This window comes from Acipenser ruthenus, chromosome 22 (assembly GCF_902713425.1).
Source record: "Acipenser ruthenus chromosome 22, fAciRut3.2 maternal haplotype, whole genome shotgun sequence".
NCBI lineage: Eukaryota > Metazoa > Chordata > Actinopteri > Acipenseriformes > Acipenseridae > Acipenser > Acipenser ruthenus.
In genome coordinates, this window is record NC_081210.1 from 27,272,310 (window position 1) to 27,299,246 (window position 26,937).

At 42.4% G+C, this 26,937-nt stretch overlaps 1 protein-coding gene across 4 annotated transcripts in view; it reads right to left on the bottom strand.

Annotated features, from left to right (window-relative positions):
- Window positions 1–238: 238 nt before the first annotated feature.
- The window catches only part of LOC117431478 (protein Jade-1-like), a 44,153-nt gene continuing 17,454 nt past the window's right edge, over window positions 239–26,937 (bottom strand). For all 4 annotated transcript variants that reach the window (XM_058996333.1, XM_058996334.1, XM_058996335.1 and 1 more), the window contains exons 5-12: window positions 25,598–25,782; window positions 23,178–23,389; window positions 22,434–22,601; window positions 21,663–21,779; window positions 19,126–19,659; window positions 11,945–12,062; window positions 7,547–7,672; window positions 239–5,778 (exon numbers count right to left, since the gene is read on the bottom strand). In XM_058996333.1, coding sequence (XP_058852316.1) covers window positions 4,967–5,778; window positions 7,547–7,672; window positions 11,945–12,062; window positions 19,126–19,659; window positions 21,663–21,779; window positions 22,434–22,601; window positions 23,178–23,389; window positions 25,598–25,782 — 2,272 coding nt within the window. In that variant the 3' untranslated portion in view covers window positions 239–4,966. The remainder of the gene's footprint in view (window positions 5,779–7,546; window positions 7,673–11,944; window positions 12,063–19,125; window positions 19,660–21,662; window positions 21,780–22,433; window positions 22,602–23,177; window positions 23,390–25,597; window positions 25,783–26,937) is intronic.

Here is a 26,937-nt window from a genome sequence, read left to right on the forward strand (position 1 = left end):
AGACAGACAGACAGACAGACAGACAGACAGACAGACAGACAGACAGACAGACAGACAGATAGATAGATAGATAGATTATACTTCTTTGAAGTCATTGTAAGGGTAATTGATAGAGGCTCCGTCTATGAAAAGGATTAGCAGTCAGTGATTGTGAAAGGAACGCAGCAGGTTTAATCCGACACACAGTTCAGTATTGGGGTAAAGAACAAGGCCACACAAATCAAGAGTGACACATGGATACACAGAAAGCACTGCTTTATTGACTGCAATGGTCAACCACACCTAGGATTATTATGCAACAGCCCATGTCCTCCATGTCAGGTGAGGAACGATGGTGGATGCAGCCAGTACAAGGCGACAGAAACAGCATGCAGCTAGTCACATAAAACACCTTCTTGTACATCATATTGCTTTAAAAGATTGCTTAACATGAAAAATGTACAAAAAGGAAAAAAAAATAGGTTTCTGCACTAATGGAAAATACATTTTTTTTTTTGTTTCGTTTTCTACAAAGATCCTAATACAAGAAAATAAATATCGCGCCCCCCCACAAAAAAAGCCAACAAAAATAATTTAAAATAGCTCTTCTTTTAATATATCTTCAATATTTCTCTTTGCTATTAACAAATGGCACAACATTCTTTGAAACAAAGAACACAGAAGGAAAAAACTTCTGCAACATTCTTATTACTGTATCAGTAACTGACGGAGAGCAGTAATGTTTCAGAGTGTGTACGCGGCAGCAAAAAGGTCAGCAAGCTTAAAAGGACAAATAAGCACTTGAGTATGTGTGTGTGTGACTGTGTGAGTGTGTGTGTGTGACTGTGTGTGTGCGACTGAGTGTGTATGTGTGTGACTACGTGAGTATGTGTGTGTGTGTTTGTGAGTGTGTGTGTGAATGTGTGATTGTGTATGTGTGTGACTACGAGTATGTGTGTGTGACTACGTGTGCGTGACTGAGTATGTGTGTGACTGTGTATATGTGTGTGATTGTGTGTGTGTGACTGTGACTGAGTGTATGTGTGAGTATGTGTGTGACTGTGTGTGTGATTGTGAGATTGTGTGATTGTGTATGTGTGTGTGATTGTGTGAGTATGTGTGTGATTGTGTGAGTATGTGATTGTGTGTGTGTGTGATTGTGAGTATGTGATTGTGTGTGTGTGTGTGATTGTGTATGTGTGATTGTGTGAGTATGTGATTGTGTGTGTGTGATTGTGTGAGTATGTGATTGTGTATGTGTGTGTGTGATTGTGTGAGTATGTGTGTGATTGTGTGAGTATGTGATTGTGTGTGTGTGTGATTGTGTAACACCGCTGATCTTTGTTGTATAACCCAGTGAAGCGGTGAACACCTCAAGCTGGCTCGTGGTAACTGCAAATGGAAGATTTAAAGATCCAGTAGAAGCCTGATGTCTTTGGAGTGACTTGTTTTGTGCTTTTGTTTTCTCTAATTTCTTTCTTTTTTTTTTTTTTAACCTGCAAGCAATATGTGTAGTCTCAATCAAAATCTAGGAGACGGATGAGAAATGTGGACGTACGAAGACAAGGGTCCAAGACAAGAGAACTGACGCTGTCCGACAGGAATGGGTTTACTCAGATCCTTCACATTATTAGCCGGTCCCAGATAAATGAACAAAAAAAGGTTTTGCTTGCACGTTTTTAATTTCACATGCCCCTGTGCACAAGCAAACGAGGCAGCTTACAGCCAAAAATCTTCAGTGCCTTTAGTGACGGCATCCTACAGATCTCAGGTGTTTGAAGAGAAATCTCTAAACCTGTTAGGAGCACTCTATAATCTAAAGAGAGTTTGCAAACTTGCCTGAAAGTCTGAGATATTTTAATATCTTGAACACCAGCACGCCCACCCCTTTTTGGGTGGTCAACAAATCAGAGCAGCAAAATTGGGTTATCAGATTGATCATCTGATTACTCTACATTGTTTGTTGTATTTTTGAAATAAATATGATGTTCCACTGTTGAAAACCTGTTCTTTCATCTGGGATAGACTACAGGAATAGTCGTGTTACAGAACATGTGCTTGTCATTATTTGTCCTTTAAGTTTGCCCCTTTGATCCTCCTGTACTAAAAAGACTATGGACTCGGTATGCAGAACACAGAAGCTAAAAGCAGAGGTTTGTTGAATTTTTTTTTTTTTTTTTTTTTTTTTTTTTAACCATTTTAGTTTTTCAACTGAAGCACACTGAAGCAAGCTCCGGTACAGATGCAGTATGTTTAATTATATTTGAGCATTCCATTATATTTACTGGTCGCTAAAGCCTACAACACCTGTTACAGAAAACTGGTTGCTAGTACTGTATTATACATTCTGGTAGGTGCATACAAAACCAGGAATCAGTTGTCGACTATAACCTGGGTTCAAACCCTAGAGGATTAAACCAGCTAACACAGCGGGGGAAATCCTTTGAAATGTTTGTTTTGTGTTTGTAACGGCCGCCAGCAAATAGTCCCTGGTGTTACTGAACAGTACTGTGAATGACCATCCATTCCCATCGTCACATTAATACACTTAGAATTGCCGACAGATGTCTCTGCACTAACAGCTGAGAGGTCAGATCTGCACCAGCAACACTAATTCCAAGTTTGTCAATGGTAATAGTTTCCAAAGCGGAGAACTCCATTTATTGCCTTGCTGTCAGCAGTTTTGTAGATTATAACAAATCGTAATCACTGTAAAACAATTCAGCCATATTTAAACCATGTTTGTGTTTAAACTGCTTAGGCCCATTATGGGGGAATAGCCAAATACTTGACCTTTGAGAACTGTTTTTAAAAACCCAGTTTGAAAGTTACAAAGCACTTAGTTTGTGCCGTCATTCAAAATCTGTCACAGACAACAGCAAAGGGGGCATTTTTAATGAAAACAAAAGACCTGTTTGTCAAAATCCGTTGGCCAGCTGAACTGCACAGAGCACAGAGGATAGATAATCTTTCACCTTGGATAGAAGTGGCTGGCTCTAATATTTAGCAGAATTTGGCTATTTTGACCACGACTGGGGGGCAAAAACATTTTGTACAAGTTAAAGATTATTACTGTGTAGGATTCGTTTTCAGACAGTGCTGTTTTTGCGACGCTGTGTGGAACACAAGGCACCCAACTAACTGAAAATGTCATCATTTCTTATAATCTACTAGTCCCAATTGTATTCCTATCACTGTGAATATAAGACATTGAGTTCCCATTAGTGCCACATTTTCAGACTGTTCTTTGGCATTTATGAAAATTAAAATAAAAGTTTATGTTACTGAGCGACAACCTCAGCAGTAGTCAGGACTCGAACAGTGTATTCACAGAAAAGCCACAGAATAAATATTCTCTTCTTTTTTTTTTTTACCCCTGAGTAAATACTGTGGACCACTCTGATAGAAAATGCTCCTCATTAAAAGACCAGGCAATACAATTGACAGGGTTTTGTGTTTGGATTCTTACTGGTATTACTGTGACTGGTTAAACGAGTGACAAGAGGCCCTATTCACAAAGGTTCAATACCATTTAGTATGCATGTACACTGCCTGGCCACTCTATTAGGCTCTGTACATAATATTGAGTGGGGCGCCCTCTGATGAGATTCATCCCAAACATTGAGATCCGGGGATCGTTGTGATCATAGATGCTGGACTCTGGCACGGTGGATGGGGGCATTATCTTCTAGCCATCGTCAGCATGGCACAAGCACAGCATTATTATCAAGGGACAAGCGAGGGCGATGCCAAACTTATTTGGGCATGCAGGTCGTAATATGGTGGCCAGGCTTTGTATTATTTACAGACTGTCGTTAACAGTTTCAGGAATATCAGGGTTTTTTTTTTTTTTTTTTTTCTCATTAGTCTGCAAAATCAGGCAGTGCCAATACCTAGTTACTTTATTGATTCACTGTTTTTTTTTTTTCTTCATACATCGTCAGTAGTGCATTTGGCATTTAAAAATAAAAGAAGTAACTAGGTGTTAAGTATCTTACACATGATTCTTGAAGTGTTTAAAGTACCATCACAAGTATTTTAACACCTCATTAACTACCATGTATTTTCAAGGTTGTTCAAAGGAATCAATTTAAAAAGCAGCGTAGAGCCTAAACATGCATGTCTTAAACATTCAATCAGGAGGTAAACACAGTAGCACCAAAAAGAAATATTTCAATGAGAAAGTCCATGTTGTTTTGCACTACGTCAGGACAGTGGCAAAGATGTCTCATTGAAACGCATCTGATTTTCTCTGTTTCTTTTTTGTACTGCTGTGCATCTCTTCTGTTAACTAGATCCAAATGCCAAGAAATTATAAAGTGATTTCAACCCCCCCCCAAAAAAAAGAACATACTGTCACAAGACTGTTATGAATAGAGCCCTCTATACTGTGTGTTGATTGGTCTAAGCGTGAAGCAATATTTAAAACGTTGAATGGAAGAATTAAAAAGTCTTTCCTATGCCGTTGGTGGGGATGTAAGACTCCCCTGAAACCACTTGTGCTTTTTTTTAAAAATCACTTTTAAATCAGTTACCTTACTTGCTATTTACTTAAGACATTTGTTGAAGAACAAGGGCCAATCACATTCAGTATCAAGGAAGTATGACAGCTGGTAATGCCCCTAGTTTATTAATCCCCACACAAGCAGGTAATACTGGCAACGGTAGCCATAAGAGGCTAACACACAAGGCTAGTCTAGCTGATACTTCAACATTACAATGACTTACATATAAAGTACATGCATGTGTGTTATCCCTCGTAACACACAGGCTTTACTGCTTAACATCTTTTTAACCGATGTAGCAAACATTTGAAATGTTTATCCGTTTCCATTGTGAAAAAGGAAGGCAACAGCATTTATAACCTTGAATTGTGTCGATTTATGTTTGGAAAGAAATCCATACTAAACTATGACAACTGGCTAAAACAAAAGAAATGGCAGTTTGTACTGGGTTCAAACTTTGCTTCCACGCTGTTTTTTTTTTTTTAAGATGCCAAAACGCTTCTTCTGACGAGGTCCTCGGTTCCTGAATGCAGCTGCCCGAGACGCATTCTCCCGTTGCTGGATTGCGTGTCAGAGTCACTCATTTCCGCGTCTGAGTAATAGCCGTCAGTCTCGTTGTCAAAGCTGTCCTTCTCTATGTGCTCAGTGCCGTCGCCCTGGTCCTGGCTGCAGGCTTTTGACTTTGACTTACCCTGTTTCGGTAACCTGAACCTCACCACAGTCTTGGGGGCGCTGACCGCCTCAGGCACTTTGACTGGGTACTTGGGCTCCTGGGCTGGCTCCTTGCGGTCTACCCAGTGGCTCCTCTCCTCCGAAATGTGACAGGAATCCATTTTGGAAACGGGAGGCTGGGGAGAGCCTTTCCTGCTGGGATCCTGCTTGGACACACTGTTCCTCCGGTGGTGGTAATGGTGATGGTGGACTGTCTTGGAGGATTTGGGTCTCTCAGTGTGGTTTGAAGCTCTTTTTGAGGCCCTCTTTTCCTGGGTCCCTGCCTCCTCAGGGTCCCTGGAGGAGGAGGAGGAGGTCTTGCGACTCTTCCCCCTGGGCTTCCCCTTGGCTCTCCTGCCTACCTGGGGTGTCTTCCAAGTGGAACTCATGGAGTGGTCCATCATAAGGCTGAGTAGGCTCTCCTCGCCCTGCAGGAGTTGGTCAGAGAGCAGGCTGCCTGTCTTCTCCTCGTGTCGGTCGTGGAGGGACCACTGGCTCAGCATGTCCTCCGTGGTGATCTGCACTGACTGCGCCAGCCAGCTGTTGAAGAGGGCTTCGTCAATGGGAAAAGTCTTGGACAAACCTACAACAGAAACAGATTTAAAAAGTTGGGAAAAGAGGAGCAAGTCAGGCATGTAGTGAACTTTCCCTAAAATGTGGGATATGACTGATGTTAAAAATACATCGTTACCAACTTCTGCATGTAAAGCAACCAAGCACCAACGTTATTAATGTCTGAATAGAACAAATTGGTGGTTTGGTGAGCCCACGCTTGCAAAAATGTACACCGAGATTTCACACACCCACACACACATAATTGATATTAATTGTTTAATTACTTCTTAAAATGAGCCTCGCTGAAACAAACAAGACCCTTTTATTTGACTATTTCAATCGAGCCTTAAAAATTCAAAAATATTTTTATATAGCCATGTAACATCCCCCCCCCCCCCCCCCCCCTGAAATTTACAAACATTAAAAACGGGCCACTGCACTGTACAAATGAAAAGCTTTCAAAGTAGAAGAGGCATTAAGATACTGTTTAGATTGATCAAATACAACCCCCTGGGTTTACAAAAAAAAAAAGAAAGAAAGCCTACAGAATTTGGGCATCACGCTATAGAGAAAACTCATCTCCTGTCACTTGACAGTGACAGTGTTCTGCAGGATACTAACAAAAACTGCAGTGCCACGGCCTATGCTCAATTAAGTAATGCACACAAAAAAAAAAAAAATCTCATTGTGGTGAGGTAATCCGCCGTGTCGTTTCCATGACGCAGCACAGCTGAAGTGTCTGGCAGGCAGAGTAGGTGTCTGGATGTGAATTTCACCTCCTGATCAGTCAGTCCTGTAAGCTACGGCTCCACATTCAGACCATATAACTGCACAGCAGAACACAGAGTGTGGAATTCCATTCATGGTAACGTGCCAGGTTTTGTCATTGTTAAGCATCGAAAAGCTGCAGGTTAGGATTCATTCAGAGCGATTTCTTTCTTTTTTTTGGGAATGATGAGTGCAGTGACCCTGGCTGTTCCTGGTTGCATGCTGTATCCTTGGCAACTACAGGATACCTGCTTCACAACAACAATGAGGTGGCGACATTTACATGAAGGCTTCTCAGTTGACCTGTATAAATAGCTCAAGCTTAACACAAAACAACAGAATGTGTGGGGGGACGGGCGGTTTAATATTTCAAAGGCCAAGTTCTGTTTTTCTCTTTCATCACATTGATATTTACTAAAAGCGTATCAGTTTGAACCAAGCTGTGTACAATTATAAGACCGCAATTTTAAAATAAATTTAATAGCCTTACATTTCTGTACTGTTCACTTCCTCCCACTCGCCACTCTGAAAGGGGCTTCACGTTCTAATTGCTCTTATTAATGATCAGACTCTCTCGAAGGGTCTGCTTCAGTCAGAACGTCCATTAGTGAACCGAGTCGCTCGAAGTAAGACTCCGCTATATGATTGTCAGGGCTTTGACAGCAGTACATGGCGTAGGCTTGTACCTCGGCAAAAACTTATCACAGCAGCTAGACAGATACAATGAAAAACAAAACTCCCTCTTCTAAAGCCGAGGGAACACAAAGCCACCTTTTCAGGAACAGTGGCGTGAAACCTGGTTCCAGGAAACCAGAAGACCTAGATTGAGGCAACTTTGCTGTATCAATCCCCCAGTCTCCCCTGGTGTGCCATGCCGTAGCCGGAAACCTAACCTTCTGAAACCAAATTCCAAGCCACAAAATGGCTTTGTGTTCACTCAGCTTAACAGCTGGCTTAATATTGAATTTAATGCAAAAAATAAATACACACATAAAAAAAAAAAAAAAAAAAAGTGTGCAAGAACTCACCCAGCTGTTTCAGCAAGGATCCATTCTCTGGTTTCCACCTCTCCTTTTTCTCCGGGCTGCACTTCCTCCGTCCTCTCGCTTCGCTCTGCCTGCCTTTCGCTGCTTTCCCTCCTTTCCCTGCTTTCTCTGGAAAACAGAAGGCACACAGGGCTTCCCAGTAAATTACCTAGTAATGAAGTGCCAGGTTTGAGAAGGAGCTATTAGAGAATGTCATCTAACGACTTGAGAAGGGGTCAGGAGGTCACAGTCAAGAGCAGCTTCTCCCGACAGGTTCAGGGCACTCTGGGAACAAGATCATCGCTTAACAAGCACAGCGCAATATTGAGGGGCTAATACAGAATGCAAAGGCACTCTCCTCTCATCACCGGCCGCTTTGTAATGAGCACAGTGCAGCCTCCTTGCTTGATTTAGTACTCTGGAGATGGTCACAGACTGTAAAGAGGATGGGGTTTCCCACAGTGGAACGGAATACAATCTCATCAAGAAACACATTTACACAAACCCTGAACGGTACATCTGTGTGACCAGTACCAAGACCGTTTTATAATATGGTATTAAAACAACTTGCTCCAAAACAAATAATATCAACTGTATAGCAATTAAATGTATGTTTCGTTCTTATTCCTGCAAATCAAGACACAGGGTACTGAGTAGGTTTGGATTGTCTGAACAACATCCTGATACACATCAAGACATATAATATGAAGTGATGTTCAAATGCATTGGGTCAAGAAGGAGTTACTGTCACATCGTTAATCCGACTAGCAGGCTTAATAGAAAAAAACTATTCCTATCCTTCTGTGTCTAATCAGCTCTCCTACTGTATATTTCAAGATTAGATGGTAATTCCACCTGTGTGCACAACACTGTATCAAAAAATACTGTATGTGCACACGGTTAAGTTTTAAAATAGCTTAGAAATGTAATCAGTGCTTTCACCAGGGCAACAATGGAATTTCTTCACTAGACACAGGCAGCATTCCTGTTCTGTTCAGTACGTGTTGTGTCATTACCCTTACCAGATAGGTTTTCAAGTGCCTGACAGTATTTTGATACCACTGATACCAGGGCCCATCACTTTGTTAGGCAAGTCAAATATCCTTAAGTGTCAAGAGAACAGATGTGGGCTCCCCCAGCGTGGTCAGGGAGCACACAGGGAGAGTGCTCTGGGGTTATTACTACAGAGGCCTGCCGCCAGTCTGCTGTGTGCTGAATACACTCCCCACAGAGCACTGTGCTCAGGCAGAGAGATTAAAACGCCTGTAACAGATGACAGACCAGAATAACACAGAGCAGCTTTCGAAGACGGCACATTCTGCCGCTCATTCAAGCCAAGCTGCAAAATTTAAAACGCATCCAATGACATTGTCACTTGTGCTTCTACAGTACAGAGGCTAGAAACCACGTTTGCATATAGTCACTGAGCGCCAAGCAGAGCGTTTCAGACACTGCCTCCATATGACCCCAGATTATACAAGTGCTTGGCAAGCCATTCGGGCTTCAGTTATTGCGTGACAAGATAATAATACCGTGCAGAAGGGAACACAGCAATACGTCGAAAGAAATGACCCCAAATTGAAATGAAAGTGATACGTGAGCAACAGCAGTAAGTATATTCCCATCATGAGTCATTCACATGCACACCATGCACGTCATTGACATGGTCTGTGTCCCTGACATCAGAGCAAGTGTCTAAACCTCTTTTAATTCAGACGAATCTGTGCACTACACTCGCATGTAAGAAGGCAGTCAAAAGCTTGGTTGATGAACAGTAGGTTTAATCCGCTCATTCTTGCTTTTTTAAACTAGTTTCTAGCTTCCTCTAGAATGTATTGCCTGGGGAAATGTCTTTGAAGTACATGATACATTTTTTTCATTTGACCTCCAAATGCAAGCAACAACTGTATCACGCATCCTCTGCTACCTAGTAACAATAAAGGTGGCAGCTTTTTAAAAAGGCTTTATCCTGTACCTTGTTACACATTCATACCGAGAACAAAATTCATAAGAGAAAGCTCTTGCATGCCCCCGGGGTACCTGACTTAAATCCCAAAGAGATGAAACTGAGAAATGGATATCAATGTTAAAAGGTCTTCTGTTGTTATGCAGTATTCTGAACAGTACAGTTACATAAGAGTATGGGTTAGGGGTTAGAAATCAATCATTTATTCTGGTTCATTTGCCATGATTTACCATACCTCTCTGTGTTCTACTGCATTACCACACTTTTGGCATGATATCCATTATATAGATTTGCATTTAGTTTTGTTTCTTAAAGTGCATAAAGCAATGCTGTCAGCAATGTTAGATTACTTTTACTAGTCCACTATATTATTTCAATCATAATCAGTCATACTTTCAAAATCAGGACACTATCCAGAAGCCTGGTAGGACAGGAAGTGTAGGTGGTTTTCGCAGCAGGCCACAGATGAAACATTAATTTGTGTGTGAACTTTCTTTGCATTGAAAATGCCTGTGTCATGAAAGAGTCACACTTAAATCCTTGATTCCTGCCCTTCTCATTCTAAGCAGCTCTCCTGCTCGATGAATTCACAGTTTCAAGTATTATTACCGGGCTGTCCCTCCGCAAACCTCAATTTGCATCTCTGAATAGATACAGTCATTTAGTGCAGCGTGGCACAGCCTCAGACAGAGGAAATGCTGCTGCAGCAACTCTGGCAAAGCATCCGGGTGTCAGGAGCTTGCTGGAGAATGATGAACGCGGCAGTCGCAAGCTAACCTGAAATCTCACCTCCGTTTACACTGTGCCATCCCAATAAATCTTTGGTGGAATTCAACTGTTTCAGCACTTTCTTCCTAATCTAAGCCCAGATAAACAAACATCCTCTTAACCTTGGGAGGAATACAGAACGCTCTGAATCGGAATTATTTAAAGACAAAATGAATTAATGACCTTGTTTTCTGCTTTAAAATAGTTTGAAAAATACCACTAGAATAGTAATAGAATACCTGATATCCTTAAGAAACCCACACTGGTACTGACATGGTACTACAATGGGTTACACATGTGTCAAAATACAAAAACCATAACCACTGAAGATCACTATGGCTTAATAGCTTAACCAGAATAACACACACTTCATTTTCTGTAGACTGACCAGCCTTAAAGTGTTGAGAGTCCAGTGTCATTTTTGAAAACTTGCTGACTTCCTGCACCAGTTTGCTGTAACACAGCTGAATCAGTGCTGCTCAGTGCTTACATTAGCCGACACTGTGGCTTCAGCACACTGTATCCAAGTGTAATGGAGCTCGGGGTTGTTAATTCACTCGTCTGTCAGGAGTACTTTATAAATCCTGATGCTCTGCCCCTGCCCTCAGCTCAACAGGGTTTAAAGCCAGGTCACCAGCGATGGACTGCTGGCAGTGTGCTTGGATGCTAGGGTATAAAAACACAAGAGGCGATATTCCCAAAGCATTAGATTGCAAGTACATTACTGTTTTCTCTGACCCCTTTTTTTTTCTCAAATTCCTGCCCATTTGGTGGCGACTCCCTTGTTGTATTTAGAATCTGTCATTTTTGGGGGTCCATAACCAAAACTTTTAACTGAACAGACTCATCCGACCTGTAGGAAATCACCTGACTGCAAAACTGCTACGCTGTACAACACATGGATCTGAATTACAAACATCCAAGTTCATACTGTAGTTTGTTTTGAGAGGACTGACTTTAAGGCCCTGGGGTACCAGAAAATGTGTAACACCATGCTTAGCTGGCATATTGAACGCACAAGAGGATGACATGGGATCGTGCTGGGTTTTATATGAAATGTAACCATCGGCACATTACAAATAAAATGGAATCTGTTTAAGAAGGAGATTACAGCCAGACAAACAGCCAGGTTTTGTCAAAAAAAAGTCATGCGACTTCAGACGTTTGTCTTGTGTGCTGAAGCAGGATGAACATTGTTGAATTTAACTTCTGCTTTCAGTGAATACAATAAAGCTTAAAGAAAAACAATAAAGAAAATGTCATATGCGTGCTACCTATATGAAAGGAAATCAGCAACAATGGCAGTGATTTCCCTGCCGGTTCCTTCTCCACACGCACCGCCTGGCTACGTGATGACGCACTTCCTTTGTAGCCAGTTTGGCTACATTGAGTATGAGATACAAACCCTGTCTGGATAGCCGCTCAGCTGCTCGGGCGAACCGTGGAAACACCCGGTTTTGTTGCCATGGGCAGCCGTAGCCAGGGGGCGCCAGGCAGTGGAAACAAAGCTAAACTACGGCCGTATCAATCGAGAGGGGCACAAAGAAACTAGCATGTCTCTCTCCACTGCCTGGCCTGGCAGCCTGGGACAGAGACTGAAAATTAAGACTGAGAGAGGGCAAAGTGTTTCTAAAGCACACGGTTCCTGCCTCTGGATAGATCCTTACCTCTTGCCAAGTCCTCCTCAATCAGCTGGATTTGGAGGTGGAATACCTTTTCTTGGAGATGGCAGAGGGAGTGCTTCATTTTCTCTCTTCTCGTCACCATGTAACACAGGTTCCGAACCTATCGGGAAAGTGGATAAATACAAAACCTGCTTAATTCCTTTCAATACACAAATGCATACATCGTTTCTTTCAGGTTATAAATCTCGCATGGGCTTGCTTCATTTTTCATAAAGAGGTAGTACCTGCTCGTGATGTATTATTGGGTTTCCCGTGAATAAGTGTAGAAGGTTTTCTGAATACACTTATATATGACTTATATATATATATATATATATATATATATATATATACACATACATTTCTATAAATCAGATTAACTGTGAAAAATGAAGAGCGGTCTTTAAATTCACAAGATCTCCTACAATGATGGTGTGGTGAGTAGATCATCTGTAACACTTGGGGGACCGCTAATGGTTTTCATATCGTTTGAACAAGGGGGATATAAATCAGTATTCTGGTAAATCTTCATTTCGGTTACTACAGAATAAAATAATGGTAAGAGCCTTTGACTGTGAGTGCTTGTTTGGAAAGGTCTGTATTTGAAGTCTGAGATGTGGCGTGGTGCCATTAATATTATCACCAGCTCGAGGGGATCGTGTCTCTTAAGTGCACTGGCCCACTAACCTGTCAAGGCTTTAAACACAAGTGCTTCAGGAAAGAGACAGACTGCTAATTCTCTTTGTAGAAATGTAACAAATTTGACCTATTTTAAAACTGGCCCTCCAGTCAGATGGAGTTGTTTGCTTTTAGTCTTATTTGGAAGGGATTGCTAGTAATACAAATAGTTTTTATTGGAGATGACGTGTGTGTGTGTGTGTGTGTGTGTGTGTGTGTGTATGTTTGTGTGTGTTGGGAGGATGTCTGGAATCTTGAGCTCTGGATTAATGTGAACCTAGGAAAAAAAAATCTACATTCTACAGTACTACAGAGAGAACCTACAATGTTTATGGCAAGTGTTTTTGATGTGTGTTTGCAGCTTTATGCACAAGTGACCAGAATCTGCACCAACATTTCTGAAAACCTCAAAGATCTGTAAATGCACTTGCACCTGCTTCTTAGAGAGTCCTCAAGAGAGCCCAAGAACCACAACATAAGAGACCACCCCTTTCAATTACGATACTACTGTGACCTTCCTACCTCCCCACAATGCATTCTGTGCATCCAGTCCTAGGCCTATTAAGCAGTCACACAGGGTCCTCCTCAAGGATCTATCTCCCTGGGTTCTCGCCAGTCCACACTTGTGCAGCAACAAAAGTGATTAATCAGAAGCCGGCGCCATGCCACTCCCTCGGTATGCCACCATGTGTCTGTGTAAAGACTGCCTTTGTTTCCTCCGGCATTTAAAGGCAGTGAGGTAATGGCAGTGTCATTCTCTGAAGCTGGCACAGCGTGGCGGGGTATGGTATGGTACTTCCTGGCACCCAAATGGTTAACGAGGGCCGGGCTGTTCCAGCTGTTCAGAGAAAGGCTGTTCTTTTATTTATTAGATCAGGATAAATCCACCGAGTTGGATCAGGCAGCTAAACAAAGTTTGTCTTTCTTTTTCTCGTTAGAAACAGAAGACGACTAAACTATAATTGCTTAAGTGGTAGGATGGGAATACCTGTCAGCTGGCTGCTCTGCTAGAAATGGCTGACGAGGATCCAGACACATGCTGTGCCGTAAGTGTCTTGAGTTTAAACGGCTCGTTGAGCTCATCTGCATAGCAACGGCGTGTCAATCAGCGTTTAACGAATGGTTATCAACGCTCATTCCAATAGGACTGTGAGGGAAGAACACCTGTTGGTATAATGATCAGCTTCTGACAGCAGAAGCTCCACCTGCTAATTTACCAGAATCGTAGCCTTATTGAGCATTACGATGTGTCAGGATCCTTCTATTGAGAAATCTACCCTGACAGTTACATCTTGGACTTCTTAACAAGCTTCCTCAGACCCTTCAGAAAACAATAACCCATCTGTTTTAGCTGCTCAGCAGGCAAAAACATAAAGTTTACCTTTCTAATAATTTAAGAGCGCAGTATCTGTAACATCTAGCTTCAGAATCATACATATAGGGATGTATTTAAATGCATGTTTTTTTTATCTTCTTATGGGATTTTTGCATAGGATGCAGTGCCACTGATGGCCAAATGATGTAACTGCATTTTATTTCTTTGTTGGTATTTAAACCATGCAAACAGCTGTGCCAGTTGTCAGATGTTGTAATTGGGGCCAGGGGTTTAATCTGTAAGGCATCGACTAAGTAGTAAACAGGGCTCTGAATTTTCTAATAAGCATCATTGTAACTTAGGGGAAGTAATCAGTGATGACAGATCTCAACATTGGCCCTGCGCCACATCCATTCTGCAGCTCCCCATTGCTGACATTGAAGGAGTTGATCTGGTGGCAAAGTAGAACTTGCAGTCCAAGGCAACCAGCCTTCAAAGCAGCTGCCCCGGACCTCCACATGCATTTAGTACTGTTCACAGCCTGCCTCTTACCCTCATCTCTGTTTAAAGCTGAAGAACTACGAAATAATGAACCCCTTGCCAGTGCTCATTAATGAACACATCCTCTGAACCGTGTCACCCCCCCCCCCCCCCCTAGAAAACAAAGCAATCTACCCACAAGCTCAACTTGAAATGAAAACCACTTGTTTTCAATTCAGACGCTCAATTACAGAGTTCAAAAGCAGAAGTCCGTCCCTGCCTGCGTCTCCACTGGCAACAAATCCCCACCCCCTCCCGGGGATGTAATGTTACCGAGATAATGAACAACAGAGTTGCGTGTCACATGGACCTGAAAGATGCCTGTAGTTATGGGAGGCTTCGGCGGTTTACATTTCGCCAAAAGCACACATTTGTTATCTTTCAAAATGAAAGAATGTACAAAAGTTCTCCTTGGTTTAATAATTTGTAATAGCACGTTAACTGTATCACAATCAAATCCAGTCATGTACAGTACACAGTGTTCTTCTTTGAAAATAGCCTTATCATGCCTGTTTTAATAAGACGCACAGCGGTTTAGCAGTATTATCTGAGGACAAGGAGATATGGGATTAAGCAAGCAGGTTAATAAATTCCAACAGTAAGTGCACAGGCACGTTTCAAAATGAACAATTCAACTATTTTAGGAACTACTCAGAACAGTATTTTAAATGCCATATCCCGCTCCTAACTAAACTATAGTTTCATTGTTTTTATTGTTTCGTTCCTCTGAGAAAACAGACCTAATTTATTCAACACAGGACGAAAACCCTTTGAGAATGTTTGAATCTCCAGTCGTTACTCTACAGAAATGGATTGTAAACCTGGCTTGGTTGACACTTTGTCACTGAGTAACAAGCAGAAACACTCCGTCCAAGTGTTGAAGCAGCTGTAAGTGAGGATTCTGGTTTACAGGCTCTGCTACCATTCATGAAGTAAAACAGAAATGATTATAACGGGGGTCAGCGTCTTGTCACACGCTGACAACATTTCACAGGTAATTCCTGCGGGTCCGACACACGTTACTAAAAACCTTGTGAATATTTAAATTCATGTCGGTTCCAGGACAGTTATTGCATTTCATTATTTATTGAGAATCTCCCTGTTTGTAAATTGAGTTAGTCTAGTGTGTGAGGATATGCGACACACTGGTGCAACAAGAGAAAGTGTCTCAAAGTACGCACATACATTGAACTAAGAGGACATACAGTGCACGCACTACGAGAGGCTGTAATGCATGCATGAACACCACATTACCAGCTATAGTGAAGCAGTTCACAGCTTCAGGACCTGCATGGAGGTTTAACTGGTTCAATCTCAATGCATAAAATGGTCAAATAAGTGGAAGAGATGAACAGATCCAGCACATCAGCCTGGTTACACACACACTCCCCAGCAAGTCTACCTTGTGAACGAATCCCCATGACCACAAGCTTTGTGGCTTCAGATACCAGTTTCACCTCAGACAGCAACACTAAAATAAATATCCCTCTCCAGGCCACAAAGGGGTTAACAACTCGCCTTTAATAAATCATGAAACCCATTTTATATTCACGTTTTCACATTTTAATAATGTATCTTTTTTTCTTTTGGCTAAATCTTCAAACGCTGTTTCTGATGAGGATGAAAGACTATAACACACACACACACACACACACACACACACACACACAGACACACACACACACAGACACACACACACACACAAGGTACATAATGTGGAATTAATATGAATACACTGATCACTTATTACAGCAAACCCTGGCACAGCAATGAGGCAGCGATGTTGTACGATTTCATTTCACAAATGAACACTTCCGAGCACATTGACGGTACAAGCATCATATTATAACAAGAGCAGGGACTATGGGGTGAAGATGCACACATATTAGCGCTGCACTGTGCAATGAAACCCAGAGTGCTTGGAAGTCTCTGCTGCACTTACACGCTTCCCCACAATCAGCTTTAAGGAGTCTTTCTACTGAATTTCTGCTGGAATAGATGGAAAGGACAGAAAAGACTAAATCTAAGCAGAAACAACATATAATAGGAGAGAGTAAACATGTAAGAAATGAAATTTCATCAAAATGACAAAAGTATCCTTTTTAAGGTTAACAAGAGTGGCCTTACAGTATATAGACATGTAACTGTTTTGCAATCAGCTGGATTTCAACCTGAAAAATGGCCAAGCCACAATTACCGAAGATGGACAAAAGAGCGTGGCTCTCTGGCCTGACCACAGAAGATTAACCAGCCTCCTCTGGACCCTCCTCCTCCCCAGCTAACAGCTAAACAATCCTCCCCAATCCTCCCACAGGAGCGTCCCAGCTGCCTGGCAGCACAGGCAGAGCTAATTGACTGTAACCTGCAACTCTTCTGCAGACACCCAGGAATCGTACACCCTGCAATTTACATAATCTTATCTCCAACAACAACAACAGCTCGAGACCTGCAGCCTCCTCGTTATATAATTACTAAATGATGCCATTGTTGAGCCGCAGTCCTTGATTGCAGCAGCGGGTAGTGAACATCTTCAGAGTGTCGCACAAGAGTGTTTTGCTCATTTCATACCACATCAAAGGAGGATATGATCCGCAGGCAAAAACCCTTGCCGCTTTTTCAATTACGTTTTGCTGTGCAATTTACAGGAGGCAGAGAATATCAGGGGACCTCTCTTTTATTTTATTTAAATGCATCTGTACAGCAGAGTCGACCAGGACAGAGCACCTCCTTGACTGAGGGGACTCTTTTGGCCGTACAACAGATAGCTGCTGAAAACCGTGAAACCAACGTCATAAACGAACAATGATCCTGTGGTATAACTTAAGGACTACGTTCAAAGTTGCTAAACCAGTCTAGTTTTGGTAGCAGATACTGTATATCAATGCAATGCACAGTACTGTAGCTCAGGTGCCTTTTGCTTACACTGACATGTTCTGCAATTCATTCTGCAGTCTTGATTACCTTTTTTTTTTTACATAGCTATTAAGTACAAAGTACTGTACTTGACAAGTGTGGAGTTGTTTTCACAACTGAAGCCCCGTTAAGCCTGTCCTCTTCTCACACAGTACTTCTCCCTTGCTAGCCCATTAAGCTAACGACCATGTCAAATTCAAAGCAAATCTGCAAGCATCAAACCAGTTTTTCGAAAGCTGTTCCACTTAAAGAATTCCTCTTTCACAAGTTGCTTCCGATGGCAGCGTTTGACATGTTCATGGAGGACCACCTTGCAGCTGGTAATTGGTGTTTCAGTCTCGCTGTCAGGAACGCCGAATCAAAAACCGTCAGGACATTAGCGCGGTTTCTAATTGCGAGCAGATGGAGCAAAAATGAAATTACAGAAAACAAAAACATAACTGGCAATAACTACAGCCTTTTCATCTGGTGCACACACACGAACGCTAATTAGGGCTGACAAAAAACATGTTCCTCTGCATGTCAGACGGCACTTCTTAGTTTTGTACAGTTCTCTGGGAACTCATTCTTATGACAGGGAGGTTCAAATCTATTTTGATACATTATTATTGAACATTTTGGAAAATGTGAAATAAATACAAAAGTAAAAGACTCTTTAGTTCTCAATATAGACTTCTGGGACTGTGCCTCTTGTCTCTTCAGAAGGGTTGTTAGAATTTGAACTATCTAAGTCTCTGCCCCAGCCTACTGTGCAGATTTCACACTGTTTGTCTGCTTTCACTGCCCATACCAGTGCGGACAGCTTGGAGGCAGATAGCCACAGTGTAAGTCTGTGGTTATCAATTGAGGAGTAGGTATGTTCGAGGTAAGCTGTGGTATCAACACAACACAAACAGCAGACACGAAGCACACAGAGAAAGGTCAGTGATAGAGCGACTGTGGAACTGAATGTAACAAGATGTATTGATTTGTAGCACTAGAAAGAAAGCGGTCATTATGAATGCGCTGTAATATATAGGGCCCTATTCTCAAAGCTTTAATCCAAGAATTCTTTATCTTTCTTCTACTTTTATGACTTTTCTAGGGTGTTAAAAAGCAGTTACTCTCAAACCCGACCTCAAAATATCTGCTTGGAACTAACTAACTATGGAATAGATGGTAGCCACTTTCTTGTGAATTAGCCCCAGGAAAAAATGACTTCCCGTGTGCTAGTCTCAAGCACTGTGCTTTTAAATACATTTGTGTCATGTACAGCAGTATAGAGTGGCAGCACAGCTCTTGTGGAGATCAAACATCACTCTTGCTATTGTTCTGGATTACAACATTTTCAAAGTCTTGGTTGGATACTTGCATACAGTAGTAGGTGATATTTTTTTACACCATTCTTTAAGTGTGACTTTTATATAGATACCACTATATAACTTCTTTCAGCTGTTTTTTTTTTCAACCAACACTACTGACATTCTGCTGAACTCCTTTTATCAAAGGCAGTTGACAGTATCTTCAGTTCCCTTCAGCATTTCTGTTTGAAGGGCGACACGGTTTTGCAGACATACCTCATGAGAATGTCTTCCATAGACATTGAGTAAATCATACTTGTATAACAGAAGTTAACTGTGGTGTACCGAGGCAAACAGAACAGCACAGTGGAAACACGGGAAAGAACCGGGACGCACGGTAAGCCATAATAAACTATACTGTTCTGAGGAAACCGGCGGCGACGTGAAGGCCTACTCACCCTCTCCAGGTCCTGCCGCAGGTGGGTGAAGAGTTTGAGGCGCCGGTAGAGCACGTCCTGCTCCTGCTGGGCCAGGTTGTCCACTTCGTCTCGCTTGGGGGTGAGCAGCGGCTGGTTGAAGTTCGACTTCCTCTTGAGCTTCCAGAACTGGTAGAGGAAGTCGACGTGCGCGTCGGGCAGGTCCAGGCTCTCAGACACGTCCGCCGGGTTCACCAGCCTGTAGAACTCGTCCTCCAGCTCTTGCAGCTTCTGTTTCCTCTGGCTCGCCTTCTCCAGCTCCATTTTGTCAATTTTTTCCTGCTGCTGCTGCTGCAGAACTCTTGGCTCGGTGGCTCCCTCTCCTGGGTGCTGGCCTCTCGCCTCGGCCCGCTCTCCTTTACTGGTGCCGGCACCGCTGTGGCGGTTGCTGCTGTGGTCCAGGCAGTAGGACTTGAAGCGGACCTCGTCATTCTCAGCCAGGATCGTCCGCATTTCCAGGCCGTGGTCAAAAGCACAGGTGACATGGAAGGCTATGACGCAGGAGGGCATGGAGCACTGAAAATGAGACAGGAGGGGAGAGGAGACTTGTTATCAACATGCTTGCATCCATATATATACACACACACACATATATATATATATATATATATATATATATATATATATATATATATATATATATATAATACAGTACTGTGCAAAAGTTTTAGGCAGGTGTGAAAAAATGCTGTAAAGTAAGAATGCTTTCAAAAATAGACATGTTAATAGATTATATTTATCAATTAACTAAATGCAAAGTGAGTGAACAGAAGAAAAATCTAAATCAAATCCATATTTGGTGTGACCACCCTTTGCCTTCAAAACAGCATCAATTCTTCTAGGTACACTTGCACAAAGTCAGGGATTTTGTAGGCATATAGTCAGGTGTATGATTAAACAATTATACCAAACAGGTGCTAATGATCATCAATTCAATATGTAGGTTGAAACACAATCATTAACTGAAACAGAAACAGCTGTGTAGGAGGAATAAAACTGGGTGAGGAACAGCCAAACTCAGCTGACAAGGTGAGGTTGCTGAAGACAGTTTACTGTCAAAAGTCATACACCATGGCAAGACTGAGCACAGCAACAAGACACAAGGTAGTTATACTGCATCAGCAAGGTCTCTCCCAGGCAGAAATTTCAAGGCAGACAGGGGTTTCCAGATGTGCTGTCCAAGCTCTTTTGAAGAAGCACAAAGAAACGGGCAACGTTGAGGACCGTAGACGCAGTGGTCGGCCAAGGAAACTTACTGCAGCAGATGAAAGACACATCATGCTTACTTCCCTTCGCAATCGGAAGATGTCCAGCAGTGCCATCAGCTCAGAATTGGCAGAAAACAGTGGGACCCTGGTACACCCATCTACTGTCCAGAGAAGTATGGTCAGAAGTGGCCTTCATGGAAGACTTGCGGCCAAAAAGCCATACCTCCGACGTGGAAACAAGGCCAAGCGACTCAACTATGCACGAAAACACAGGAACTGGGGTGCAGAAAAATGGCAGCAGGTGCTCTGGACTGATGAGTCAAAATCTGAAATATTTGGCTGTAGCAGAAGGCAGTTTGTTCGCCGAAGGGCTGGAGAGCGGTACACGAATGAGTGTCTGCAGGCAACAGTGAAGCATGGTGGAGGTTCCTTGCAAGTTTGGGGCTGCATTTCTGCAAATGGAGTTGGGGATTTGGTCAGAATTAATGGTCTCCTCAATGCTGAGAAGTACAGGCAGATACTTATCCATCATGCAATACCATCAGGGAGGCATCTGATTGGCCCCAAATTTATTCTGCAGCATGACAACGACCCCAAACATACAGCGAAAGTCATTAAGAACTATCTTCAGCGTAAAGAAGAACAAGGAGTCCTGGAAGTGATGGTATGGCCCCCACAGAGCCCTGATCTCAACATCATCCAGTCTGTCTGGGATTACATGAAGAGAGAGAAGCAACTGAGGCTGCCTAAATCCAGAGAAGAACTGTGGTTAGTTCTCCAAGATGTTTGGGCCAACCTACCTGCCGAGTTTCTTCAAAAACTGTGTGCAAGTGTACCTAGAAGAATTGATGCTGTTTTGAAGGCAAAGGGTGGTCACACCAAATATTGATTTTAATTAAAGTTACACACTCACGCTCACACTCACACTCACAGACCTAATCAGTTCCGGTGGTCAACCTGATTTGTAGTTGACGGACAAGAAAAATGACATTCCCTAAAGAGGGAGTAATCTCATATAACATATAATATTTTTCAAGTACACTATGTAACAGGTCTTAAGAGCGCCTTGGATTAAGCTCATACTTAACCAAATTCATTTTCTCAGTAAATCAAAGGTAACAACATTACAGGGAACGGCAAGTCAATCCCATCTGAGGGGTGTTACTGATCTAGGAAGGCTTCAAATGGATTGAATTTCATGACTAAACGTTACTGGGCCTCGGGAGGTTGCTATATGTTTAGAAGTGCTCCGTGGTTTCTTCGGTCACATTGAAGTGGCTTCTCTTTGTTGTCTGAATTGTTTTTGCTCACCTGAATGCAGGTGCCCGTGTGCTCCTTGCACAGACTACAGGACAAGGCCCATCTGCTTGCTGGGATGTGGGACACCTTAGTGATTGGTTCCATCTTCTCGGGGCAACCTATGCTCACCTGCACACGACAAAACATTTTCAGCGTGTAGCCCTTCACAGCTTTGTTTTACTTAGCAGTGTTTGGTAGGTAAGGGTCCAATTCATCCAGAATCGAAATATCCCTTTCTTATGCAAAGAAGTGCACTGTACAGGTCCTCCACTCCATTGTGCCTGTGCTCCAGACAGACGCTTTTCCTCAACACTTCTTCCCTTCTTTTCATTGTGATTCACAGCGCCGTTCTCTCACAATGAGCCTTTTCCTTTCATTCTACCTTTTAATGGCCTATTTTAATAAATTCTCTTAAAAGTTTTGACAAAAGCTTTTATCCACATGCCATTTAAATAATGTATAAAGCAGCATTTAAAACCCACTTGGATATACCCATTAATTAATTTTAACTATTTAAAAGAAATCCGGAACAGTTATTTTAATTTCCGTGTACAAATCTCGTTCCACCGGCCTTTATGTGAAGTAGAACACTTCAAAAGGAGAATGACAGGTTGTTTTCAAAGCTTTTTCAAATTGCCGGATCTCAAAAATGTAACATTAATTCATACCACTTCTGCAATCGTCTTTAACATCAAAAGAGATCTATACATTTTTTTTATAGAAACTAGTCAAATTCTTTGAGAAAACAACTAGGAGTCTTCAATCAATGAGAACGATGCTTACTTCAGGTATCCATAAGGCACAGCTGACATGGACCCACTTGGTTCCGCTGCGGGTCGGTTTCAAGGCTCCCCCTCTCCTGGGGCACAGCAGACATTTGGGTTGGACCCCCAGTGCGCAGGTCCGGCACAGCCAGTTGCCCGTAGGCACTTTCAGGATGCCATAGCACGCCTACACAAGAGACCCACACAAGAGGTCATGATGGACTGGAGGGACCATCCAATTACATTTTCTTTAACTAAAAAGCATCCTACATTTTCTAAGCAGGCGCCATCTACACTACCTTTCAGGGACGGAAATAGCAGTTTTGCCCATTCCAGGCTTTATATGCAACAAGCTCAGGTGTCTTATTAAAGTCATAGTAAAATCAGGAATGGATCAACCTGCTATGCAATGGGAGTCTAATTTCCATCCCTGTTGTTTTTTTTTTGAACATTATATGTCACATTTCAGATTTGAATATCATGCTAACATTTCATTATCATACTTGTTGTTCTTCTCATTGGTTTCTCTATTCACAAAGCAGTTCCACAGTCATTTGCATATGCACAAACAAGGCCAGGTGACATAGGATGGAAAGGAGTAACACACACTGAACAGCAGCAAGGGTTAGAACAGCTGGCTACCACCGGCAAAGTCTCAGACTTGGGTATAAGAGTGTTTGGAGATAAGTGTAGGAGAGAGGAAATAAGGGGACTTGGTGTGTTTCGCGTCCAGGGGCAGCACTGCGGGGTGAAATATCAGTACCTGATGAACACAGATGTTGCACTTGTCACAGAAAACCATCTCGTTGCCGTCTTCGCCTTCGGGCGAGCGGCACACGTCGCACACCACATCCTCGTCGTATTCGATACCAAGCCCCTCCTCTGTTTCTATGGCGATCTGCATGTTCTCGTAGCATTGGCTCTCCAGCTCCTCAATCACCCGCTCCATTGTGAGCTCATCCAGCTCGGGCAGTGCTGCGGGGACAAGGCAGGGTGTTCAGAGGTGAAGGCACTGGGGAGCCTAGGGTCAGACATGTGCGTGCCCAATACATCTTAATGAGCAAGACAATGTGGGAGATAGGATGTTTAACTAACCCCAAAGCTAGCACAAAGGAGCAAAATATTCAATGGTTCAAGATAGCAAAATAACGTACCTGGTCTACTGTGGCGGAGTGTCCCGCCCCTATTTATTATTATTTGTATTTTTATTTGCGGCGCGGGTAAAAGCGCCGCGTCTTTTATTATTATATTTAAAAACCCTGTGAGGATGCATGGCTGATCAGCTACTGATTATTTAACTAGCTGACAGTCATGCATCCTTACCAAACGCGTGCAGACTCTGGCCGAGGGATAATAAGATAATTAACAACTAGTTAATCCCTCGGCCAGAGTATATAAACCTGCAGCTCTCTGCACTCGAGGTGGAGTGTTGGAGTAGAGAGTACGGGAGAGCGGAGAGAGAGCGCGTAGAAGACATAGAAACAATTGCTAAAACGTGCTGGTTTAGCCAGCACGCCACTTACTTGTTTGTTTGTTCATTCGTTTGGCCCTCGTGCCCTTTTGTTTTGTTGTTTTGTTTAAATCTTGTGTTTTGTTGTTTATTAATAAATACACTGAGTGCCGTTGCACTCAGCTTCAACTGCCCATCCACTGTTTTGGTTTCTACTTCCTGGTCCGTGACGTCACCACTGCGAGCCAGTCTGTCACATCTACTCGTTATTAAATGTGTCTAATGAGTGGACTTTTATTTTAAAACATGATTTCTTGCACTACACTCAATTAAATAATCTCTGTTTGTTTTCAGACCCTAAACTGCATCTTTCCTGACATAAACCAACCAGCATGCTTTCAGTGAGTAAGATGCAGTGAGCCAGAAGACACTGCCAAGGTGAAAGGACCGGGGAAGTGCAGTGAAAAAGATTTCCTCAGCGCAGGGAATGGACACTAATAAGGTATCGACTGAAATTCAAGTTGCGCTTCTTTAAAAACTGCACATTTGAGACTTGTGCAAGTGCAAAACGGGTATTATTTTTTAGCTACATCACTTTATCACTTTAATAAGAACAAACACAGATGTATATTAACCCAAGTGCAGCAGCCTGGTAAATATTCAATTGGGGAGCCGATTGCATCGCTATCATGGGTTGCATACAGAGCATCAACAGTAACTGTGCGCGTGATATTTCTCATAATATAAAGGGGATTTACTCTGGTCCACAAGGCGCAATAAATTACCTTCTTTTTCTTTTTGCACTGTCAGACTATTTCTCAATGTGAAGCAATGAATATCCTCAGCACTGCCATAAAAAGCAACAGGGTACCTGGAGATGCCCTTCATTTGAAGTCTAATTCCTCTCCCCAAGACCTTTTAGCTTAATTTCATCCCCATTGCACCAGGAAACTGGACTGTTCTCAAAGCAAATATGGTTACAACTGGGTTAATGTTTTACTGGTGTCACTGTGACATTTAAATAGGGAAGCAATTGTTTGCAAAACAACAAAGTGGGTGTTCTGAACATTTCAATTGCAACTAGGGAGAAATTATGGTATTAAATCGGTATTTTTTCATGCGAGACTACAGTAGGCAAACAAAGAAGCCATTATGCACTTAGCAACATCCAACAATCAGCCCTGAGATTCTTTGTAGTTATTTTTGTTTGTGCCAGTTGTGATGTGGAACACTACTGATCTGAAATGAGGCCACCTGTAACTTAAGACTAGGGGTGTAACTATACACTACTGTCACGATATGTATCGCAGTGTGAAAGTTGCAATATAATATGTGTCATGGTACATGTGCTGGTCCTGCCGGCTACTTATATGATGCATAATAAGATCAAATGATCATTTAATGAAGGTTTTGTTGTTTTGTTAAAAGACCCAAACAAAGTTACCTCTATCACAATATGATATAGCAGGTAAAGACAGTACACAATGAATCACCACTACATAAGACCACCAATAAATAGAAGTGTGTGTCATTTGTAATCACTTTTTTGGCCAATTTCTAGCTAACTGCAGGTAACCTGTAAAATCAAAGTTGTTTTTACAGAATAGGAATGTTGCTAAGTTACAGACTGATTATTTGCTGTGTTGTTTGTTCCTCATTCCATGAACTACAAAAACAGTTTGACAATATGTCAGCAATGGAACACACTTCAAAGGAATGGGCTGGTTCTGTACCTTGTTCCCTGAATTCCGTGTTGACGAGCTCCAGCCAGTAGACATCGCAATCGTCCAGGTCGTAGCGGCTGAGCTGCTTTGTCGAGGTCCTCATGTCCACATAGCCAGACTTGGAGGATTGGAACCCGCTCAGGATGCTCTGGGAGGCAGAGTAGAAAGGAATCCAGCTGACTTCTGGTAACACCCTGGAATCAGAGAAGCATGCTTTATGTGCCACATCTCCGTTAGCTACGGTGTCTTCAACTAGCATCGAATAGCATATACAGTAAGGAAATCAAAAATCCTTCTAACATACTTTTCTGTTTAGTTTTTATTTATTTTGAAAACTAGTGATAGCCAGGTAGCCTCAAACTACTGTTTGCCTGTAAAGCCCATTGGTGTATCAGATATGATTTGTGTGCGGTGCAAGAAACAGGGACTAGTTAGAAAGACACAGTAGGGAATTACAGGCAAGCTAGTAAATAAAGGTGAGCTCCAGCCCCACACCACCCAGGCAAGCAGACACACTCAAGCTCACAGGGTTAGCTTTTTCAGATATTTAGGTCAAGGAACTCAATTTAGCTTACACCGACTTAACAAACCTGTCCCAGCTGCCTTAGAGCACTGGAGCTGTAAAAATAGTTGATTGCTTTTTGTATGGGGGTTATGGCACTGAACGTCATCATAACGATGTGTACACAGTCAATGAAGAAACACACAAGGCTGCGTTTTCCACAGTACCAGACACATCCAGTCCTATGTCTTCTGTGCTGTGCGGAATATCCCCTAACAGTCACACTCATCAGGAAGAAAATCAATCCATTAAAAAAAGCTGTACACGCCTTACTGTTATTTACAGGAAATGTTGGTATCTTAGGCTCGCACCTTGAGATCAGCGAATGCTGAAATTCTGGAAGCCCCTAGAAGTTTTTGAAAATCAGGAGGGGCGAGGGCCTTTAGTTGCTCTGCTCCCTGCTTTTAGAACTCCGTCCCGAGTCAGATCAGGAATGCTGGCACACTCATTTATATCAAATAAGCGCCAGCTTAGTCCTGAGCTGGACTGATTGGCCAGTGGCTTGTCTTACTTTCTATTTTATAGTTTTTACTGTAAAGCACCCTTGGGTGCTTCGCATGAAGTGTGTTTTATAAAACGCAAACTGTGTTGTATTGCATTCTACTCAGGGCCCACAGGACAGGTTTTTTAAAGCTGCCAATATAATGTCACTGAGAGTATTACTGCATTCCTTCTTTCATTAGGTTTTGGCGGAGTGTGCGGAATCGATTCAGACACCTAATGCCTATGACAGTCTCCGAGCCTTCCAGCTTTTCAGAAGAGGCTGTCAGGGGATAAAGTGCTGCAG